Raw genomic sequence first — 17,050 nt, 5'->3', positions numbered from 1 at the left:
AGCAAACTTGCCCTTTAATGGCAAAGAAATTTTCATCAACGGAGCTCAAATGACTTAAAAAGTGCCGGGGGGGGGGGGGGGGGGGGGAATCACATTCGTCCCAAATTGCCCACTTGCTATTGGCTGAAGATTTGCTGCTGTCCAAAGAGGCAAACGTCAAAAGTCGCGTTTTGGTGGCCTCACACGAGCGACTCCAAACTGCGGGCGGCCCCCGTCGTGCGCTCGTCGTCGTCGTCGTCGTCGTCGGGTCGGTCCTCCTCCTGCTGCTGCTTGTCCAGCACGCTCAGCAAGGCCTTGTACAGAAACTCCAACTGGTCCTGAGCAGAAAACACACGATCCCACCCAAACCCGAATCAACACCGCTTTGGTCTCACGATTGGCGAAATGTTTGGGCCGTTTGATCTTTTTCTTTCGGCGGCAGTCCGGAGAAGCGAGCTCGGTGGACAAATGTTACTTCAATGTGACTCACGGAAACGGAAACAATGAAAAATCTCAGCTGCCGTTTTGGGGAACCTTCCGGTCCCACTCCAACCCGACAGAACCGCCGGAAACACGTCAGCTTTGTGTTGTTCCTCACGCGTGTGCGGAAGGTTCCGGGCCTGCAAAGGGCGGTCGTCCTGGCCACGCGGAAGACGTCGACGCGCCCTTGGCCGTGCAGCTGACCAATCAGAGACGACAGAGCGCAGAAGGTCCCGGCCGTGACTCCGCCCGCGCTGCGGACCGAAGCAAACGTTAGCCGATTTTTCGTTGAGCGCGACGGCGGCAGCGGCGGCAGGGTACCGGTCCAGGACCACGAGGGGCCCGTCCTCGGGCGAGGTCTCCTCCTCCCGCCGCAGCAGCTCCAGCAGCAGCAAGGCGTCGCTCGTGGCGCCGTCGGGATTCGGCCAGCGGGGGGCGCGGTACAGGCGAACGTCCAGAAGAAAGTCGTCCTCCGGAACACAAAACAAAGCGCGCGTTTCAGCAGCCGCGACTTGCCGCTGATCCACAGAAGAACCGCCGCGACGCCGGCGTCAAACGTCCGACCGACGGTCCCAAAACTTCCAGTTAGCTCCGCCCGCGCGACTACTCAGACATATCCGTCGGAAGACGTCCATCCATTTTCGGAGCCGCTTATCTTCAGGAGGATCACGGTAGTCCCGGAGCCTGTCCCGGGTGTCGTCGGGCAACTGGTTGCCGGCCAATCGCGGGGCACGTGGAGACAAACGACAGTCGCAATTTGGAGTGTCCAATTAATGCAAGCATGTGGGAGGAAAGCCACGCAGGCCCGGCAAAGTCCGGGATTGAAACCCCGGGCCTCACAACTCTCCCCGGTCGTTCACCCTACAGGAAAAAGGGCCCAGGACAAAGCACGGCTCCATAAAGCTCCCTTCTCTGGATGCGGGTCACCGGGTCAGGTGGTTGTGCCCGGTGACAGCCCGAGAGGGTAACGCGGGTGAGAGGAGGTCCCGGTGTTCTTGCAGTTGTTGTGGTTCTGTTGGCTTCATCGAGCCGCGATCTCCAACGGGATGAGACTCGGCGCCTCCGAATCCGAGACTCTTGTTGACGAGTGAGCGAAGAACGGGTCGGTTCAGCGTCTGCGGACTTTGTCGCGGTAAAGGAGGAGCCCAGTCGAAAGGAGCTGTAGAGCTACGTTCCTGCCCTCACTTGTGGAAGACGAAGATTTTGGTTCCGACTGAGTTTCCTTCCCCCGCGGCGTGTCCTCCGGGCTCTCCCTTAGAGTTGGGGTGAGGAGCGTCGAGAAGAGCCAGATTGGGAGGCGTCCCGCCGGAAAGGACGACCCAGAGACCTTGTCTCTCGGCTGGCCTCGGGCCCCCCGCCCGGAAGAGCTGGATGAAGCGGCTGGGGAGAGGGAGGGAAGTCTGGGCTACTGACCCCCCCTCAGATAAGCGGTTGTTGTTTCTACTCAGTACACGACGAAAAATGTCTTTTGGTCCGGACGCGTTTGCGAGCAAGCAACCTGCGCGGCGCACACGGCCAAGCGGTGAACGTTGAGCGCGTCCCCGTTGGCCAGCCGGACGACGTCCTCGCCCGTCAGCGTGACGCTCAAGCGCTCCCAGCTCATCGGCTGTCCCTCGGCGGGCCAGAAGACGCGCGGCTCCGCCCCCCGGTCCTCGTCCTCTCCGTCCTAAAGACAGAAGCGCAACGTCGGCCGTCACAAAACTTTGAAAGAAATTTGACTTCAACGATTTTCTATGATTTCACTCATGACGAGAATGTCAGCCCTCCCCCCACCCCACCCCCCCAAAAAAAAAAAATAAAAAGAGTGCGACACCCGTCTTAACGGCGTCAAAATTTTATGCCTGGCCATTTTTCAATATTTGGACGTACTATATACTATAAAATTCACGGAAAATCATCGTTCTAATAATATAATAGTCAACCGTGAGAATTTTCTCATTGATAATAGCTCGTCATACAAAAGATGTATTTTATGCAAAAATAATGACCTGAAAAATGTTTTGCCTCCCTTATATTTTGTATTATTTCAAATATATCACGATGCTTTGATGGGACAAAAATGGGATAAGGTCCCCCATCCCCCCCTCCCAAAAAAAAAAGAAAAAATTTCACAAAACAAAGTCGTCCAAGTCGTGAAAAAAGACGCAGAAAGTACAAGTTGCCGGGTGGGCCGGACGGGTCATGTGACCTGAGCGAGCGCCGGTCCCGGCAGCGACACGATCACGCCCGAGTTCTGATCCCAAATCATGCTCCAGAAGTCCTTGACGGTGCCTGGCAAAGGATTCTGGGTAATGATGAACTCCTTGATCCGCTCGTGGCCCTGCAAGCGCCACAACAACGGCAACAATACTTCAATAATCAATATCCGAATTCCGAACGCTCTTCAAATTAGTCACGTTGCAAAAATCCATATTTTTGCCCCCCAGGGGCAAGCCCATTTGTGCAGCCTTACCGTCACGTAGGACGCGTTTATGTAACCGGACTCGTCAGCGGCGCACGGCGACAGGCGCACGCGCGACCTTTCCGCTGCAAACAGACAAAACGAAACGTCAACGCCATCCGACACGCGACGCGAGCGCAAAGTTGTTGGCCGCCGACAGCCGAAATCTCACCCGGCGACGGCGGCCCGCCGCTTCGGTCCTCGCGGAGGTCGTCGTTCGCGGGGTCGGCCGCTCCCGCGCTCAGCAGCTGAAAAGGCCGTGCTAGCGTCAAGCTAACGTGCTAACACACGCGATATCTTTGCAATGGTTGTGAAATGACGGCTTCTTTGAACAAAAATAGAACCGATATGACAGATCTGAAAATAAGATCAAAAGCAAATCTTACTATCAGGTTTAGGGACTTTTCAAATACAAGTGAAGACTTGAAAAAAACGGGAATACGCTGGCGATACACACACAAAATCCTTGTTTGCAACAAAGCGGCCGACCTCGAGCTGGCGGTCCAGCGGCGTCTTGCCGTCTTCGCGCGGGGTGAGCAGCCGCTCCACGTAGGCGCCGAGCCGCGACGCCGCCACTTCCGTGTCGCCGCACGAGATGGCCTCCGCCAAGGCGTCGTGGATGAACACGTACTGCTCCTGATCGGGAAAATCGGGTTGGCCAGGCGGGACGCCAGAGCGCGACGGGCGTGTCCCTCCGCGACCCGGAGCCCACCCGCCCCTCCTCCGCGCCAAAAACCAGGCGGGACGCCAAAGCGCGACGGGCGTGTCCCTCCGCGCCCCGGAGCCCACCCGCCCCTCCTCTGCGCCAAAAACCAGGCGGGACGCCAAAGCGCGACGGGCGTGTCCCTCCGCGACCCGGAGCCCACCCGCCCCTCCTCCGCGCCAAAAACCAGGCGGGACGCCAAAGCGCGACGGGCGTGTCCCTCCGCGACCCGGAGCCCACCCGCCCCTCCTCCGCGCCAAAAACCAGGCGGGACGCCAGAGCGCGACGGGCGTGTCCCTCCGCGACCCGGAGCCCACCCGCCCCTCCTCCGCGCCAAAAACCAGGCGGGACGCCAAAGCGCGACGGGCGTGTCCCTCCGCGCCCCGGAGCCCACCCGCCCCTCCTCCGCGCCAAAAACCAGGCGGGACGCCAGAGCGCGACGGACGTGTCCCTCCGCGACCCGGAGCCCACCCGCCCCTCCTCCGCGCCAAAAACCAGGCGGGACGCCAGAGCGCGACGGGCGTGTCCCTCCGCGACCCGGAGCCCACCCGCCCCTCCTCCGCCCCAAAAACCAGGCGGGACGCCAGAGCGCGACGGGCGTGTCCCTCCGCGCCCCGGAGCCCACCAGCCCCTCCTCCGCGCCTTTCGCCAGATGGTCGGACTTTACGGTCACGTTCCGGCATTTCCTTGACTCGCGCTTCACCTTTGACCCGGCCGCTCGGCCCGCTCGGCTTTTCCGGACCGCCTCCCCGACGGTAGCCGGTCTCGGGTCCCGCCCGCCCGTGACACGAATTGCCGTTGCCGTCACGTGTCCCGAACGGAACGCGACAACGTGCGGCACGTCCATCTGGAGACTTTTCTGGCGAGCTTGCGCTTTTCTTGTTTGCACAAACGCCGCCGCGCGCTCACCGAGGTCGTTTTTAGCCTGGTGTGCAGTTGCGCATTTTGCACACGGGAGCAAAAGGATTGCGATTATTCCCGCGTATGAATTTGTCGGGAGTGCCGTGAGATGACGATTGTATCAAGACAAAAGATTGGTGGATTGATTGAGTCTTTGGGAGGATTTTGACGGCCAACGTGCGGAAATTGAGCAACTGACGGGATTTTGACCCAGAACACGACGAAGCCTAAAACGTCGACGTTCCAAATGTATGGACACGCGTGGAAACAAACAAAAAAGAACACGGCGCAATTCTTACCGGCGCTCGCGATGACACCAGATGAGCACGAGCCACGTACGGTGTGTGTCTACGTGTCTCGCGTGTATGTGGAGTACTTGTTGTTGCGCGGAGCGAGCGCCACCTGCGTCTGGACCAGGCAGTTCGTCTGCGTGCAAATGCGTCGCAGGAATCCGTCCACGTCCACGGCGTCTTCCAGACGGATTTGCCTCAACATGCCGTCCAACACCAAGTAGGCGCCGGTGCGGCCCACGCCGGCGCTACAACGTGCGGCAGACGGGAAATACGGCGGTGAGCTCATCTCCGGGAAAGCGCAACTCCGCCAAATATCAATTCCGAGATCTCCAGAATCAGCGGGTCGGCACTCGCTTTGTCAACATCGGGTTTAGCCACAATCTGAGTCGGGACACGGATCTCCGATCTCAACTTCAAGCAGTCCCTCATCTGAATGTAAATTTCAAATCGCATTGAAGATTTCAACTCCCAAAGCAGCCTTCAAGCTTTAGCGCTCAACTCCGAAGTAAATCCCACGTCTCGTTCTCGGGAGTTTGAACGTCGTACTGATCGAGAAGCCGACCAAAGTGGATTACCTGCAGTGCACCACCACCGGGCCCACCTCGGTCGTCCTGGCCCTCCGAGTCTCTCGTATGAAGCCGATGAGCGGCAGGGCGTCTTCGGGTACGCCCCCGTCGGGCCAGCGGGTGTAGTGGTACTGCGTGACCGCTCGCTCCGGGCCGCGCCCCCTCCGAGAACCCTGCCACGGGACGGACGGTCAGCCGTGTAAAAAGCGTTCGGCGGACGACGCCCGCGCCCGACGTCCCGGCCGGCCGGCCGACCTTCTTGACGTGCGTTTCGCTGATCGCGAAGGTCCGCCGAGTGTAGTGAGCTCGCTCTTGAACGCTCTCGAGCGTCACCGCGAGGCCGCCGTAGTCCTCGCGCACGTCGGCGGGCCAGTACTGGTGGCACTTCTTCTGAGAACACCCACACACCGAAAAAGCCGCTTGTGAGCCACGTCCAGTTGCAACGAAATCTCAAGTCTTCAACTTCCAGTGAGACGGACGGGAGTGTCAAATCTCAGCCTTCAAGTGTCCCGGTCTAAGCCTTCTAGTCCCAAGACTGGACCCATTGGTCTCAAGTAAACGTCAAGTTTCGAGTGCACTATTTGCCTTCTAGTCCAAAGTACGTCTCAAGTCTTCAGTCTTATCTCCTACCTGAGACTTTCCACCTGGCACACGTGTGACTCTTCCGAATGTGGCGGCAGCAGCGACTGCCGGAGAAAAATTCCTCGTGTGTTTTTCCACACTTGGCCAATGGAGCTGATTCTGATGGTGACAGCGATTGATTCGTTCATTTTCGACTCTACTTCGGGTTTAGTTCACCTTCGAGTGCTCTCAGGTGAGGTTAATCTGCTTTTCCTTGAAGGCTCAATTGAGTCCCAAATTTCAACTGTCTACGCTTCAAGTCTTCACCTTCAACTTCCGTCCCAAGTAATTGTCAAAGTCTCCCCCTTTGAGTCGCGACGTTTGTCTCAATTTGTGGCGACGGTGCCGGGCGGTATTGGGAGATTGGCCTGCGGGTCCAGGTCCCAAATGAGGAGCCCGCCGCCATTGTCATTTTGAACGATTCAAGTCCAAGTCGAGTCTCAAGTCTTTGGGTTTTTAATCTGGTCAAGCGGCGGAAACCGGGACGAGGGTCCCTCGTCCCTCTTCTCCCGTCTCGCTCGGCGCTCACGCGTCCTTTCTCCAGCAGGTCGCCGATCATCACCACGACGCCCACGTTTTGCTCCCAGATCATCCGCCAGAAGCGGTCCGTGCTGGACTTGCTGGGACCCTGAGCCGCGATGTACGCGTGGCGCATCTTGAAGCCCTTGGAGAGAAAGCTCACAGTCAACATTTCAATGCACGCTTTGGCCGCCGACAAAGTCGGCAGGTGACCGACTCGCTAGCCGACGTACCCGTCGACCCGCACGTTCCCAGACTCTCCTTTCAACAGAAAAACCAAATAGGGGATCAATAAGAGATCGACTGACCGCCCAACTGCGGCACTGGACCGAGCTCGGACCTGATGATCGAGGGTCTACCTGACTCATTGAACTCGGGGACTAGCTTAGCATTTACTTCGGTTAGCGCTCAACTCGCCCTAACCTGAGCGACCTACAAATGGACTACGAGCCCATAACGGACCGAACACGACGACAGACCGATCGCTTATTTGGCTGACGGACAAACGGAGGAACTTCTTGACCGGCTCACAACATCCGCAGAGTACAAAGAATCCAGAGTCAACTGAAAAGGAAGACTCCGGAAGGTCGGTCGCCGTCGCCGTCGGATTTGGCCAAAATGGAACCGAAAGAGGAAGCAAAGGCGCACGTGTCTCACGTACGTCCACCAAGTTGGCGTCGATGTCATCTCCGGCGTCCTCGTCGACCGCCGAGAGTCGCGCTCGACTGCGATCGCCTGAAAGGGACGTGGAAGCGTGAGTACTTGACATTCTTGGATTGGCTTTGCAGTTCAGCTCCACTTGCAGACACTCAATATTTCATTTGTGATGGGGGGGATCATTCGAATCCTTCAGCGGTTGGAGGCCGTGTGGCATTTATTTTTATTTTTGACCAAAGCTCCCGTCGCTACGATAACCGTGACACGCTCACGTGGAGTCGCGCCGCTTTTGCCAGACTACGTTGCTTGCGCCCCCACTAGTCAAGAGATGCTAATGTCGTTTCCGAGAAACCGAAACAACGAAAAGGGCGAATTGATCCGTTTTCACGGCGAGATCGAGCCGAGAGGAACATTATTAGTGCATAACAAATTGAAAATGACATTGTCGTCACGATGGCTTGCTGGCACATCTCACAGAGCCGAACAATTTTCTTTCACATTTCTTATTGATTCTAATTTCATTTCAAATGCAAGTCAAATTCATTTTTATATTTTTGAAATGTTCGCTGTAGCTCAGGCCCCAGGATGTTAAACTTCTTGATAGAGTCGAATAGATTTGCATTTGATTTGAAATGAAATTCTTTTTTTGTGTGTGTCGCACGGTTAGGATTTAAAAAATCATTTCATTGATTTGAAATGAAATGAAATCCAAAATGAACCAATTTCAAAAAGAAAACTATGTTAGCTCTGTAGTGCCACTCACAGGGCAGGATGACTTTTTTTTTTCGTCATTATCTAATTTCATTTGATGTTGTTCTAAATAAATAAGTAGAGCAGCAGCAGCAGCAGCAGCAGCATATTTTTCTCACGTAATTGACAGGAAAGGAAAATCAAAGTTTTCCAAATCCAAATTGCGGCGAGGGCGCAACTCACCAGGCGGGACGTGGCCGTATCGCTTCTGGCCGCCGTCGTCGTCCGGACGGTCCGACGTCATCGCGGCGCACGTCCGGACTTCCTTGGACGAGCGGACGGGCACACGTCAGCGACGCTCCGCAAGCAATCTCAAAAACGTCTTTTTTGTTTTTCACAAAGGCAAAAAGTCAAAGTGCGGATCGACGAGCGCCCGCGGGATTCAAAACGATTTCACAGAAAAGGAGGTGACGCAAACACAGACGACAGTTATTAGTAGAAGTATTATTTGAATCAATTGTAGGGTTTTTTTTTCCTCCATTTGACAAACACGCGACACGTCGAGGCCACCTCGCAATCCAGAGGTTCGGGGGGTTCGAATCTCGGCTCGGAGTTGGGCGTTAGCTCCGTCCAATTGCCCGATGGTGCCACTGCCGGGCGGGGCTACGCTGGGCTAAGCACCAAAAACTAAAATGACATCACGCGCCACATGCGCTTGCAGGCAGGGGGCGTCTTACCTCGGAACTCTCCTTGACGAGCTCGCCGGGACCAGGAAGACGAGGACGGGACGTTTCCTTGACAACACAAAGTGCAACAAACGTCCACTCGCTGACGTCAAACTTTAAAAATTAGGCCGACCCGATCCGTGACAACGTTTGAGGGGCGACTTTCGTGGCCCCGTCGGCACGGCTGACGCTACCAACATGGCTGCCAACGCACAACGTAAAGGGGGGGCTGGGGGGGACACCTTGGCCGCTTGCCCCTTCAAATTTTAAGCGGCGACGAACTTGAACAGCGGTAACTTTTGACCGGAGGTATGTGCGTCGAAGCAGCAAATCTCACCGTTTGGCCCCCCGGTGGCCATTTTGACAACGCAAGCGCAGCAAATCACTTTTTGGAAAGAAAAAGAAAATAAAAACACACCTCAAACTTGCGCCGGAATCCGCACGTTCGGTGAAGCTCGGCGACGTGCTTGACAAAGTCTCCGACGGGAAGTGCGCTCTTTTCGTCTGGAAGGCAAGCGGGAAGTGAAACGAGTCCTGGCGGGCGGATTGTTATCTGGAGGGCTCTGCGTGGGCGTTACCGGGTGTGAAAGCGGGCGTGGCGGCCACGCGGGGCGAGGCGCCTTCGTCCACGTAGAAATGCGCCGTCCGGAAACACATCCTGGAGGCAAAACAAGGGGAGCTTCTCACACTTTTCGCCTTTGAAGGTCACGTGCGGCCCTTGCGCTCCTTCCGCGGAACTTCCCCGAAAATGCCAAAAATGAGGAAACCAACACTTCTGATTTTTCTGAAAATGGATCAAAAGTTGTCTTTGGACCAAAAAAAAAGATTCAAACTTTACAACTTTTTTTTCCAGGCATCCTCTTTGTCTGCTGTACATGTCATCATTTCCCCCCCCCCAAAAAAAAAAAAAAAAACACATTAGAATTTTGGCCAGAAACAAGCGGAATCTTGTCAAATCCTCATGCCCATGAATCCGTTTTATGATATCGATCGGATATAAATGTTGCCGAGTTTTGAGGGGAAAGAAATGAGAAATTTGAGGAAAAGTACTTCAATTTTGCCGTGGAAAAATGTTTTAAGAATAAAGTTGGATTTTTAAGAAAAGAAAAAAAGAGCAGCCAGCAGGAGAAGAAAAACTTTTGGCAAGATGAAAAATCGGAAGAAGAGACATCTTGACATCAAGAAAAATTGGACAACTTATTGCAGGTCATAGGGTAATTGTACTGACAAATAAACATGAGTACTATGTGTACCACCTGCCCCCCGTCCCAAAAAACAAATATTCTCCAGAAAACATTTTTGAGGGAAGCCGTTTGGAATGTTTTGAAAATAAAATTGGGGGCAGTTTGAGAAGCGTGTCATCTCGCTGATTATAGACGCTAATCCTTGGCGAACGCAGCGGGAGGGAGCGAGGGAGCAAAAAAAAAAAAAAAAAGGTGAACGCTGAACGTTCGGCTTGACGGAAAAAAAAAGGAAGGAAGGACGCTCAGCGATTTAGCGACGACGCAGCCGACAGACTCGTTTGCGACCAGAAATGTAAAAATTTTGACAGAAAAACTTTTTTGTTCTTCTTTAAAATGAGGACAATTCCAATTTCATCTGAAACAATTTGGGCCATTCAAATGATTACATCTCGTGAACTTTGATTTTTCTCATGAAATCGCAACCCGACGGGCCAGTTGGCGCTTAGCCGCTAGCTAGCGCAGTGCTCAACATTTCCGTCAACTCGAGAACCCCCCCCCTCCCCTCCCCTCCCCCAACCTGAGAAGCGGGGCATCCTTTTTGTAGCACCCCCCCCCCCCCCACAACCCCCCTTGATTAATCCTCAGATGATTAGCACGCGTCAAACATGCCCGACGGGTCGCGGCGCCAGATGAAAAATGTCCCAAAACATGTCGCACATGATTGGATTGCTTGCAGCTGACGTTGGTGCTGATTTGCTGACTGCCGACGGCCTTCCATTTGTCGCTTTTGAAAAATATTACGATTATTATTATCATCATTACTGGTTTGACGGGAAGAAATCAATGTGCTTGAAATAAAGAAAAAAATGGGTACATTTTCCCCCAATTTTCCCTCAAATATACTGAACTAGTTTTTTGGGGTCACAGGGGTCCGGCGTTGAAGTCCCAGTTCCGCCTGCGCCCGGGTGACTTTTCTCCGGGTTGGATCGGCCGGCGACCGGTTGCCGGCGCGCCCGATGACGGTCGGGATGGGCTCCGGCTCCCGGGAGGGACCCTGATGAGGATGAGCGGCTGGGAAAACGGATGGCAAAGTTCGATTTTGCGTTCGTACCAAATCGTGTTCAAAATGGGCCCTCTCGTCGCTGGATTTCTTTTGCGTTGCCACGTCGTTCCCGCCGTTGGAGCCTCCTCGAGCTCATCCGCAATTTTTTTTCTTTTTCTTTTGCGTCGCAAACGTTGTCGAAAGGAACGTTTTGCCGACAATCCGTCAGGATTAAGAAACGTGTCGAACGCGCACAAGTCGTGTTTCTCGCGCTGGATCCGATTATGAAAAAAATAAGGCCGACGTAATCCGCCTCAGATTTCCATTGCACATTTGTCAGCAAGGCGGATGTCAAAGGTCGCACGCCCGACACGTTGGCGCACGCTTGACGCCTTCCAATAAAACGCCATCATCACATTTGTTGTCTTTGCGTAGGCTCTTAATCGTTTTAGCGTGAAGATTCGGGGCGGCGTCGGGTGCCCTGATTTCCAGCCGGTCGCCACATTTGCAGAACGAGCCCGGAGACGACAAAGAAAAGGTTTGGCTTTTCGCCGTCGCCGTCGGGCCGCTGGAAAAAGTTTGCTTTGGCTGCCCGTCGGAGAAAAATCGGCGGAAGAACCGTCGGGAATGCGTCCGTTTTCTGGCGCCGATCCGAGTTGGGGTTGGGGGGTTTTTCTGGGAAACGGAAGTCGTCTCGGCCTCGAAACTTTCTGGCTTCCAGGTCTGATTTCAAACAGCAAAGCCAAAACATTCCTTTGGCCGCCACAAGCCGAGGACTTTCTTTTGGGGCGGGGTGGGGGGGGGGGGGTCGAAAGGGTCACTGGCCACGGCTTCCCAAAACTCACGTTTCTAAGTAAGATTCATGACAAACGACGACCAAACGGACTCTAAAAGTTCCGTTAAAAAAAAAAAAAAAAGCGTCACGCGCGCTCGTTCTTTTCGGCCGTTTGACCAGATTCCGATTCCCAAAAGGCCTTCAGCCGCCGCAATCTGTCGCCGGTCCGCTCGCGATCCACACGCGGCCGACATTTTTCAAAGAATTCTACGGTCAATGTGAGGCAAAACGTTGAACGGATGGAAACCCTTTTTTGTGGCTCCCCTCGTGAAGTCCGCAAAAGGGGGCGTGTCTCCACAGCGGCTCACCTCCAGTAGAGAAGGACGCCGACGAGGAGCGCCAGTCCCAGGGCGGTCAGCGCCGAGATGACGGCCAGCGGGACCGCCGCCTTCCTCCGGCCGTCGCCGTCGCTTCCCACGCGGGATTCGTGGCTGCTGTTGCTCACGTCTGCACACACACGCACGCACGTCAAAGTGCACGTGAAGCAGATGCGGGTGTCCTGACCTCCACCTTGAACCCGACCCGCCTCTGTGACGATCTCCGGGCTGCCTCCTCCTTCCTTACCTCTCACGAGCTGTCGTCGTCATTAGAAAGCGCAAACCAAAATGCGAGCCACGGCGAAGAAAAACATCAAAGGAGAAGAAGTCGCAACGGGAAAAAAGTCGAAAGGAATTGACGACCGCACGCCTGCCTGCCTGCCTGCCTGCCAAACTAGAATTTACGCTGAAGACAAGTCAGTAGGACGAACATCTGTGGGGGAGACAGGACGGGACAGGACCGGGACAGGACATAAAGTGCTATGCTGCCCTCTGGAGGCCGCCGAGGACATGCACGGAAAAGTCAAAAAACGCCTTACGTGAGTCCTGCCTGTCGTGTACCGCATACTTTTTGGATTACTCCTTCTTATCCTCACGAGGGTCGCTAGTGTCGCCGGAGCCTATCCCGGCCGTTCCACCCTGAACCGGTCGACGGCCAATCGCAGGGCACGCGCAGACAGACGACGGCCGCGCTCGCAATCACACCGACGGGGCAATTTCGAGAGTCCAATTCATGGTGCGAGTTTTTGGGACGCGGGGAGGAAAGCCACGCAGGCGCGGCCGGGATCTGAACCGAGGTCCTCGGAAGCGCGAGGCCAACGCTTTCCGTGTCACCTCTGTCGTCTATCGTTTGCGAAGCTCCTCGTCAAACGCCGCCGATTCGTTCATTTATGCGCAACAATGGCAAGGAGGACAACCCTCTTCTTCTTCTCGACATCTTTTTCCACCTTCGCCAATCTGGTGCACTGTCCTGGCGTCCTCCCTCACCACGTCTTTCGCTCTTTTGCCTGGCAAGTCTGCACTCTCGCTCCTCCGACTTTGTCCGAGCTCATCGGTCATCGTATCCAAGCCTAGCGAGAAGCTCAACTTCTTCTTTCGTGCTTCCTGTGCTCCCTTCCAACGGCGTCCGTCAACTTTTCCCTCCTTCATCCTCGCAGAGACTCTCCTGCCGCCTTCCGCCAACGGTTGTGCTCGTTTCTTGACTTTTTTCGCACGCTCGTCATTGCTCAAGTATTTGAAGTCGTCCGCCCTCGCCATCCATTCTCCGAGTCGCGCCCCCCCCCCCCCCCAACTCTTTTCATTCCGGCACATCTCTTCTGTCTTACTTTGGCTTTTGCATTCCATTCTATTCTCTAAGTCAGCTGGACTCAAACGCGCGCTGGGAAACGAGACGACCGACGGGAGTTTTTGCTCTTGCGTGCGTGAAGACTTTGATTAACGGCTGTCAACGGCTGATCACCCGCCCGGCGTACGACTGACCGACCGGATTTTTTTTTTTTTTTTTGTTGACACCGGCGCGGGTGCGTTTACCTGCCACTGGATCCTCCTCTTTGCGGGATTCCCGCTGCGTTCGCTCGGGAATGCTGAAGTCTGAGGAGGTGTCGTTGTCATAAAGGTTCTCGGCCTGACCCGAACCGCTCTCCTCGGCGGGCGCGGGCGAGGGAACCGCGGATACTCTCAGCGGGGCGGCGCCCGCTCGCCCGGATCCGGCGGCGCTCCCGCTCTCGCCGTCAAAATAAAACGCCGAGGAGCGGTCGTCCAAAGCATCGGGCGTCTGTCCGGATTCCAAAGTGGAACGAGGAAAGGGGTTCTCGCCGGACACGGACGCCCGGACGCCGTCCCCCTCCTGATCTACGTCGTAACCCGAGACGCCGTTACTGCGGTCCGCCGAGGAGTGCGTCACGGGGACGGAAGGCGGCAATTGCGACGAGGTGGGCTCGGATGCGGCGGCTGCAACGGAACGGGGCGGCGCCACGTAAGCGGCCGACCGGAAGCCGGGTGCCGGCGGAGAGGACCGGCGGGTAACCACCGGGCCTCCGGAAGTCGCCCCGGAAAGAGAACTAACGAGGACTCCCAAAGAACTCGCGAGGAGCTCCCCGCCGCCGCCTGAGATCGAGGCCACGCCCCCGAGCGGGACTCGGGAAGAAACGTGAGGCCACGATGCCGACGGCTCAAGGGAGCAACCGCACATGCCGTCCGGGAAGTCGTCGGCACCGTCCTCGGACGGGAAGGAATCGGGCGCACTTCCTGTCCCGTGACCCAAAAGGTCGACTTCATTCGAAAACGACGGTGTCAAGACCGGAGTGGCGGCGGAATGAGGGAAGTCGCTGGAAAGGAGAACCGAAAGCCTCAAGGTGGGGCTGAGGGGCGGCGACGCCTCCGACGGGGACGCACGGATGGGCTCGCCCGACGAGAAAGATGCCAAGTCGCCGGCAAAAGAGAGGGCGGGGCCCCGGCGAGGAAGCGGGACGGAACTCAGGGTGGGGCCGAGGGCCGGGGAGACGTCGGGGAGGGACGCTTCCCGTTCGGGCACCTGGCCCGAAGAGAAAGATGCCAGGTCGTTTGCCAAAGACGGGGCGGGGAGAGAGGTGGGAGGAGCGGGGAATTGGCGAGCCGCCACCGTGGAGGAAAGGGGAAGCTCGTGCAAGCGGCCGGAGGGAACGGGGCGGGGTTCACGCTGCAGGGAAGGAGGGGGGACAGAGACGCGCTCACCCTCGGAAAGCGACACAACCGCGGCTGAGGGACTCGGAAGCTCGGGAAAGAGCTCGCCCTGGACCTGCATCGCATCATCGCGGCGGACTTCCGTTTCCGCTGCGCTGAGAAGGTGGACGGACGACGCCGCGATGAGCCCGTCCCCAAGATGGGCCACGTTCGGGCTCGTGTTTTTGGTTCCGGTCGTGGGTGTGGTCGCGTTCAGTGGCCCGCTTGCGCTTTTGTCTCTTGTCTCCTTGTTTACGTTTGTGTTTGCGCCCCCTGCCGTCGTCACAGTCACGGTTGTCGTCTCGATCGTTGTTTTGCGCGTCGTCATGTTGGTGGTGATCGTCGGGGCTGCGGTCGTGCTCTCGTTTGTCGTCGTCTTCGTCGTTGTGATCTTGTCCGTCGGCGAGGTTGTGGGCTTCTCTGTGGTTCTGTATGTCGTCACTTGCAGCGTCTCCGTCGTGTTCCGAGTCGTCACATTGGTGGCGGTGGTCTCGGTCATTGGCCGGGTCACGGTCTTGTCGGCCGTTGTGTTTGCAGTCATTTTCGTGGTCGAGTTCGGGACCTGGTTTGTAAACAGGATCTGGTTCGTGGTCATCGGTCTGGTTTTGTTCGTGGTTGAGCTTGTTGTGGTGCCACTTGAGCTTACACTTTTACCCCCCTCCATCCAAACATCACTTCCCGTTGCCGTTGAGGCAGTCCGGTCCACTTCATTGCTTTCTGAGGACTTTGGACCGACTCTGCCGGCGCGATCGCTTGCGTTTGCGTACAAAGGAGTCGTAGACGGGAACCCGGTGGCGACCTCAGCGGGCGGACCGGACGTAGCTCCCTGCGAAGAGGTCGCGGAAACGGTAGTGGACTGTGTCTCGGTCTCGGTGGCTCCGGTGGGCTTTTGTAGCGGGCGGCGAAGGGGCCCCGAAGTCGAGGTCGCCGGCGATGTGGTCGGAATCCGCGCCTGATCGGAATCTTCCCTTTGCACAGATTCGTTCGAGAATGGATCTGGTGGGTAGTTCGCCTCCTAGTGGTAGGAAATCGCATGAAGTAGTGAGGACGATAAGCAAAGATTTTGACGATTGGCATATTTTAAATCGGATTAAGCTCGTCTACTAGCTTAACCGTGAATCCCATCAAGTGACGATCAACCAAATAAACCAATATGTTTCTGTAATCATAGGCTGCCCTCTATTGGTCAGGTGAGGAAAAGCACTTGTTGTGTTCTTGCTTGAATTGAGGCAAAAGGAAAAAGGAAAAATTTCTTACCGCATAGTCAAAGTCATCTGAATCTGGGATCAGGCTATTCTCTGCAACGAGAGCACATTTCGAGAAAACGTCAGTGAGAATACGCGCCGTTGACTCCATTCGGTGACATTCGTATTTCGCCAAACACAGCGACAGACAAGAAGGGAAGACACGCAAGAAAAGTCATCCACAAATGTTGAATTTTGGCAACTGAACTGGTGAAAACGTTCCAGCTTGCATTCAAACGGCTCTTTCGGTCGGAAATTTGAAGACCACCGAGCAAAATTAGCACAACCGCACCGATGAAATCACGAAGGCGTGAAGATGAGGGCCAAAAAAATCTCAACAACGACACTCACGGAGCCAAAAATTCAACGTTTGCAGCTAACCCGGACCCAGACGGCACACGAGGGAGCAAAATTCGTGGGAAAAGAATTACGATTTTAGTTTAGAGACAGTGGGAGAATGGAGACGCAAGGAAAAGTTGCTGCCATGCTAAAAACAAACAAACAAAAAAAAAGGGAAAAAAGGGCATTTGCAGTAAATCGTTTTTCGTTTCGACGGGCTGGCCTCGCGTTTTGGCTCCGCCCATCTGCCGCCAAAAGAGGCGCAAAAGAAACGCAAAGGGGGCGTTTCCTGCAAATGCGGTGGGCGGAGTCACGAGGAGCCTCCGATGACGTCAGCGAGCATTCGGAAGGAGGGGATGACGTAGAAATACCTCAAGAAGTTTTTTTCTTCTTCTTCTACGTCAGCAAAAGAAGGGAGGAGCCGTCTTGGATCATTTCAAAATAAAAGCAGTCGCCAAGAAGAAAATGACAAAAATCGGACGCTTCTTCCAAACTTAAACTCGATGATTGCAGGAATAGGTTATTTTTTTGGAGACTATCGTACTTTTTTTTTTTTTTTTACCGCATCTTATTTTGTTTTTTGTCTGATAATTTAAAAAAAAGTTTTTCTGAAATAAAAACAAAGTTGCATTTTAGAAAAGTCTCTCCCCCTCCCCCCCTCCCTCCATGTTGACTATTGTCATATCATGACTTTACTTTGGGAAAATGATGGCTTGATTACGCTAAGATTTTCAACTTTTGACATCAACATTGTTGTTGGTGATGTAAAGCAGGGGTCGGGAACCTGCGGCTCGCGAGCCATATCTGTCTCTTTTG

The 17,050-nt window shown here is 55.2% G+C and overlaps 1 protein-coding gene across 3 annotated transcripts in view; it reads right to left on the bottom strand.

The window, feature by feature from the left end:
• Positions 1-132: 132 nt before the first annotated feature.
• LOC133511732 (receptor-type tyrosine-protein phosphatase zeta-like) overlaps positions 133-17,050 on the bottom strand; it is a 33,604-nt gene continuing 16,686 nt past the window's right edge. The window contains exons 11-30 of one of the 3 annotated variants that reach the window (XM_061840596.1): positions 15,909-15,949; positions 13,482-15,666; positions 11,943-12,081; positions 9,152-9,231; positions 8,992-9,077; positions 8,586-8,642; positions 8,092-8,173; positions 7,163-7,236; positions 6,512-6,646; positions 5,617-5,751; positions 5,371-5,534; positions 4,905-5,040; positions 3,389-3,535; positions 3,072-3,147; positions 2,912-2,985; positions 2,648-2,779; positions 1,958-2,125; positions 781-929; positions 578-713; positions 133-317 (exon numbers count right to left, since the gene is read on the bottom strand). In XM_061840596.1, coding sequence (XP_061696580.1) covers positions 180-317; positions 578-713; positions 781-929; positions 1,958-2,125; positions 2,648-2,779; positions 2,912-2,985; positions 3,072-3,147; positions 3,389-3,535; positions 4,905-5,040; positions 5,371-5,534; positions 5,617-5,751; positions 6,512-6,646; positions 7,163-7,236; positions 8,092-8,173; positions 8,586-8,642; positions 8,992-9,077; positions 9,152-9,231; positions 11,943-12,081; positions 13,482-15,666; positions 15,909-15,949 — 4,334 coding nt within the window. In that variant the 3' untranslated portion in view covers positions 133-179. The remainder of the gene's footprint in view (positions 318-577; positions 714-780; positions 930-1,957; positions 2,126-2,647; positions 2,780-2,911; positions 2,986-3,071; positions 3,148-3,388; positions 3,536-4,904; positions 5,041-5,370; positions 5,535-5,616; positions 5,752-6,511; positions 6,647-7,162; positions 7,237-8,091; positions 8,174-8,585; positions 8,643-8,991; positions 9,078-9,151; positions 9,232-11,942; positions 12,082-13,481; positions 15,667-15,908; positions 15,950-17,050) is intronic. The other 2 variants (XM_061840599.1, XM_061840598.1) reach the window with 2 other exon arrangements.

The sequence above is a fragment of the Syngnathoides biaculeatus genome, chromosome 14 (assembly GCF_019802595.1).
Source record: "Syngnathoides biaculeatus isolate LvHL_M chromosome 14, ASM1980259v1, whole genome shotgun sequence".
NCBI classification, from domain to species: domain Eukaryota; kingdom Metazoa; phylum Chordata; class Actinopteri; order Syngnathiformes; family Syngnathidae; genus Syngnathoides; species Syngnathoides biaculeatus.
This window is presented reverse-complemented; position numbering and strand designations above follow the sequence as displayed.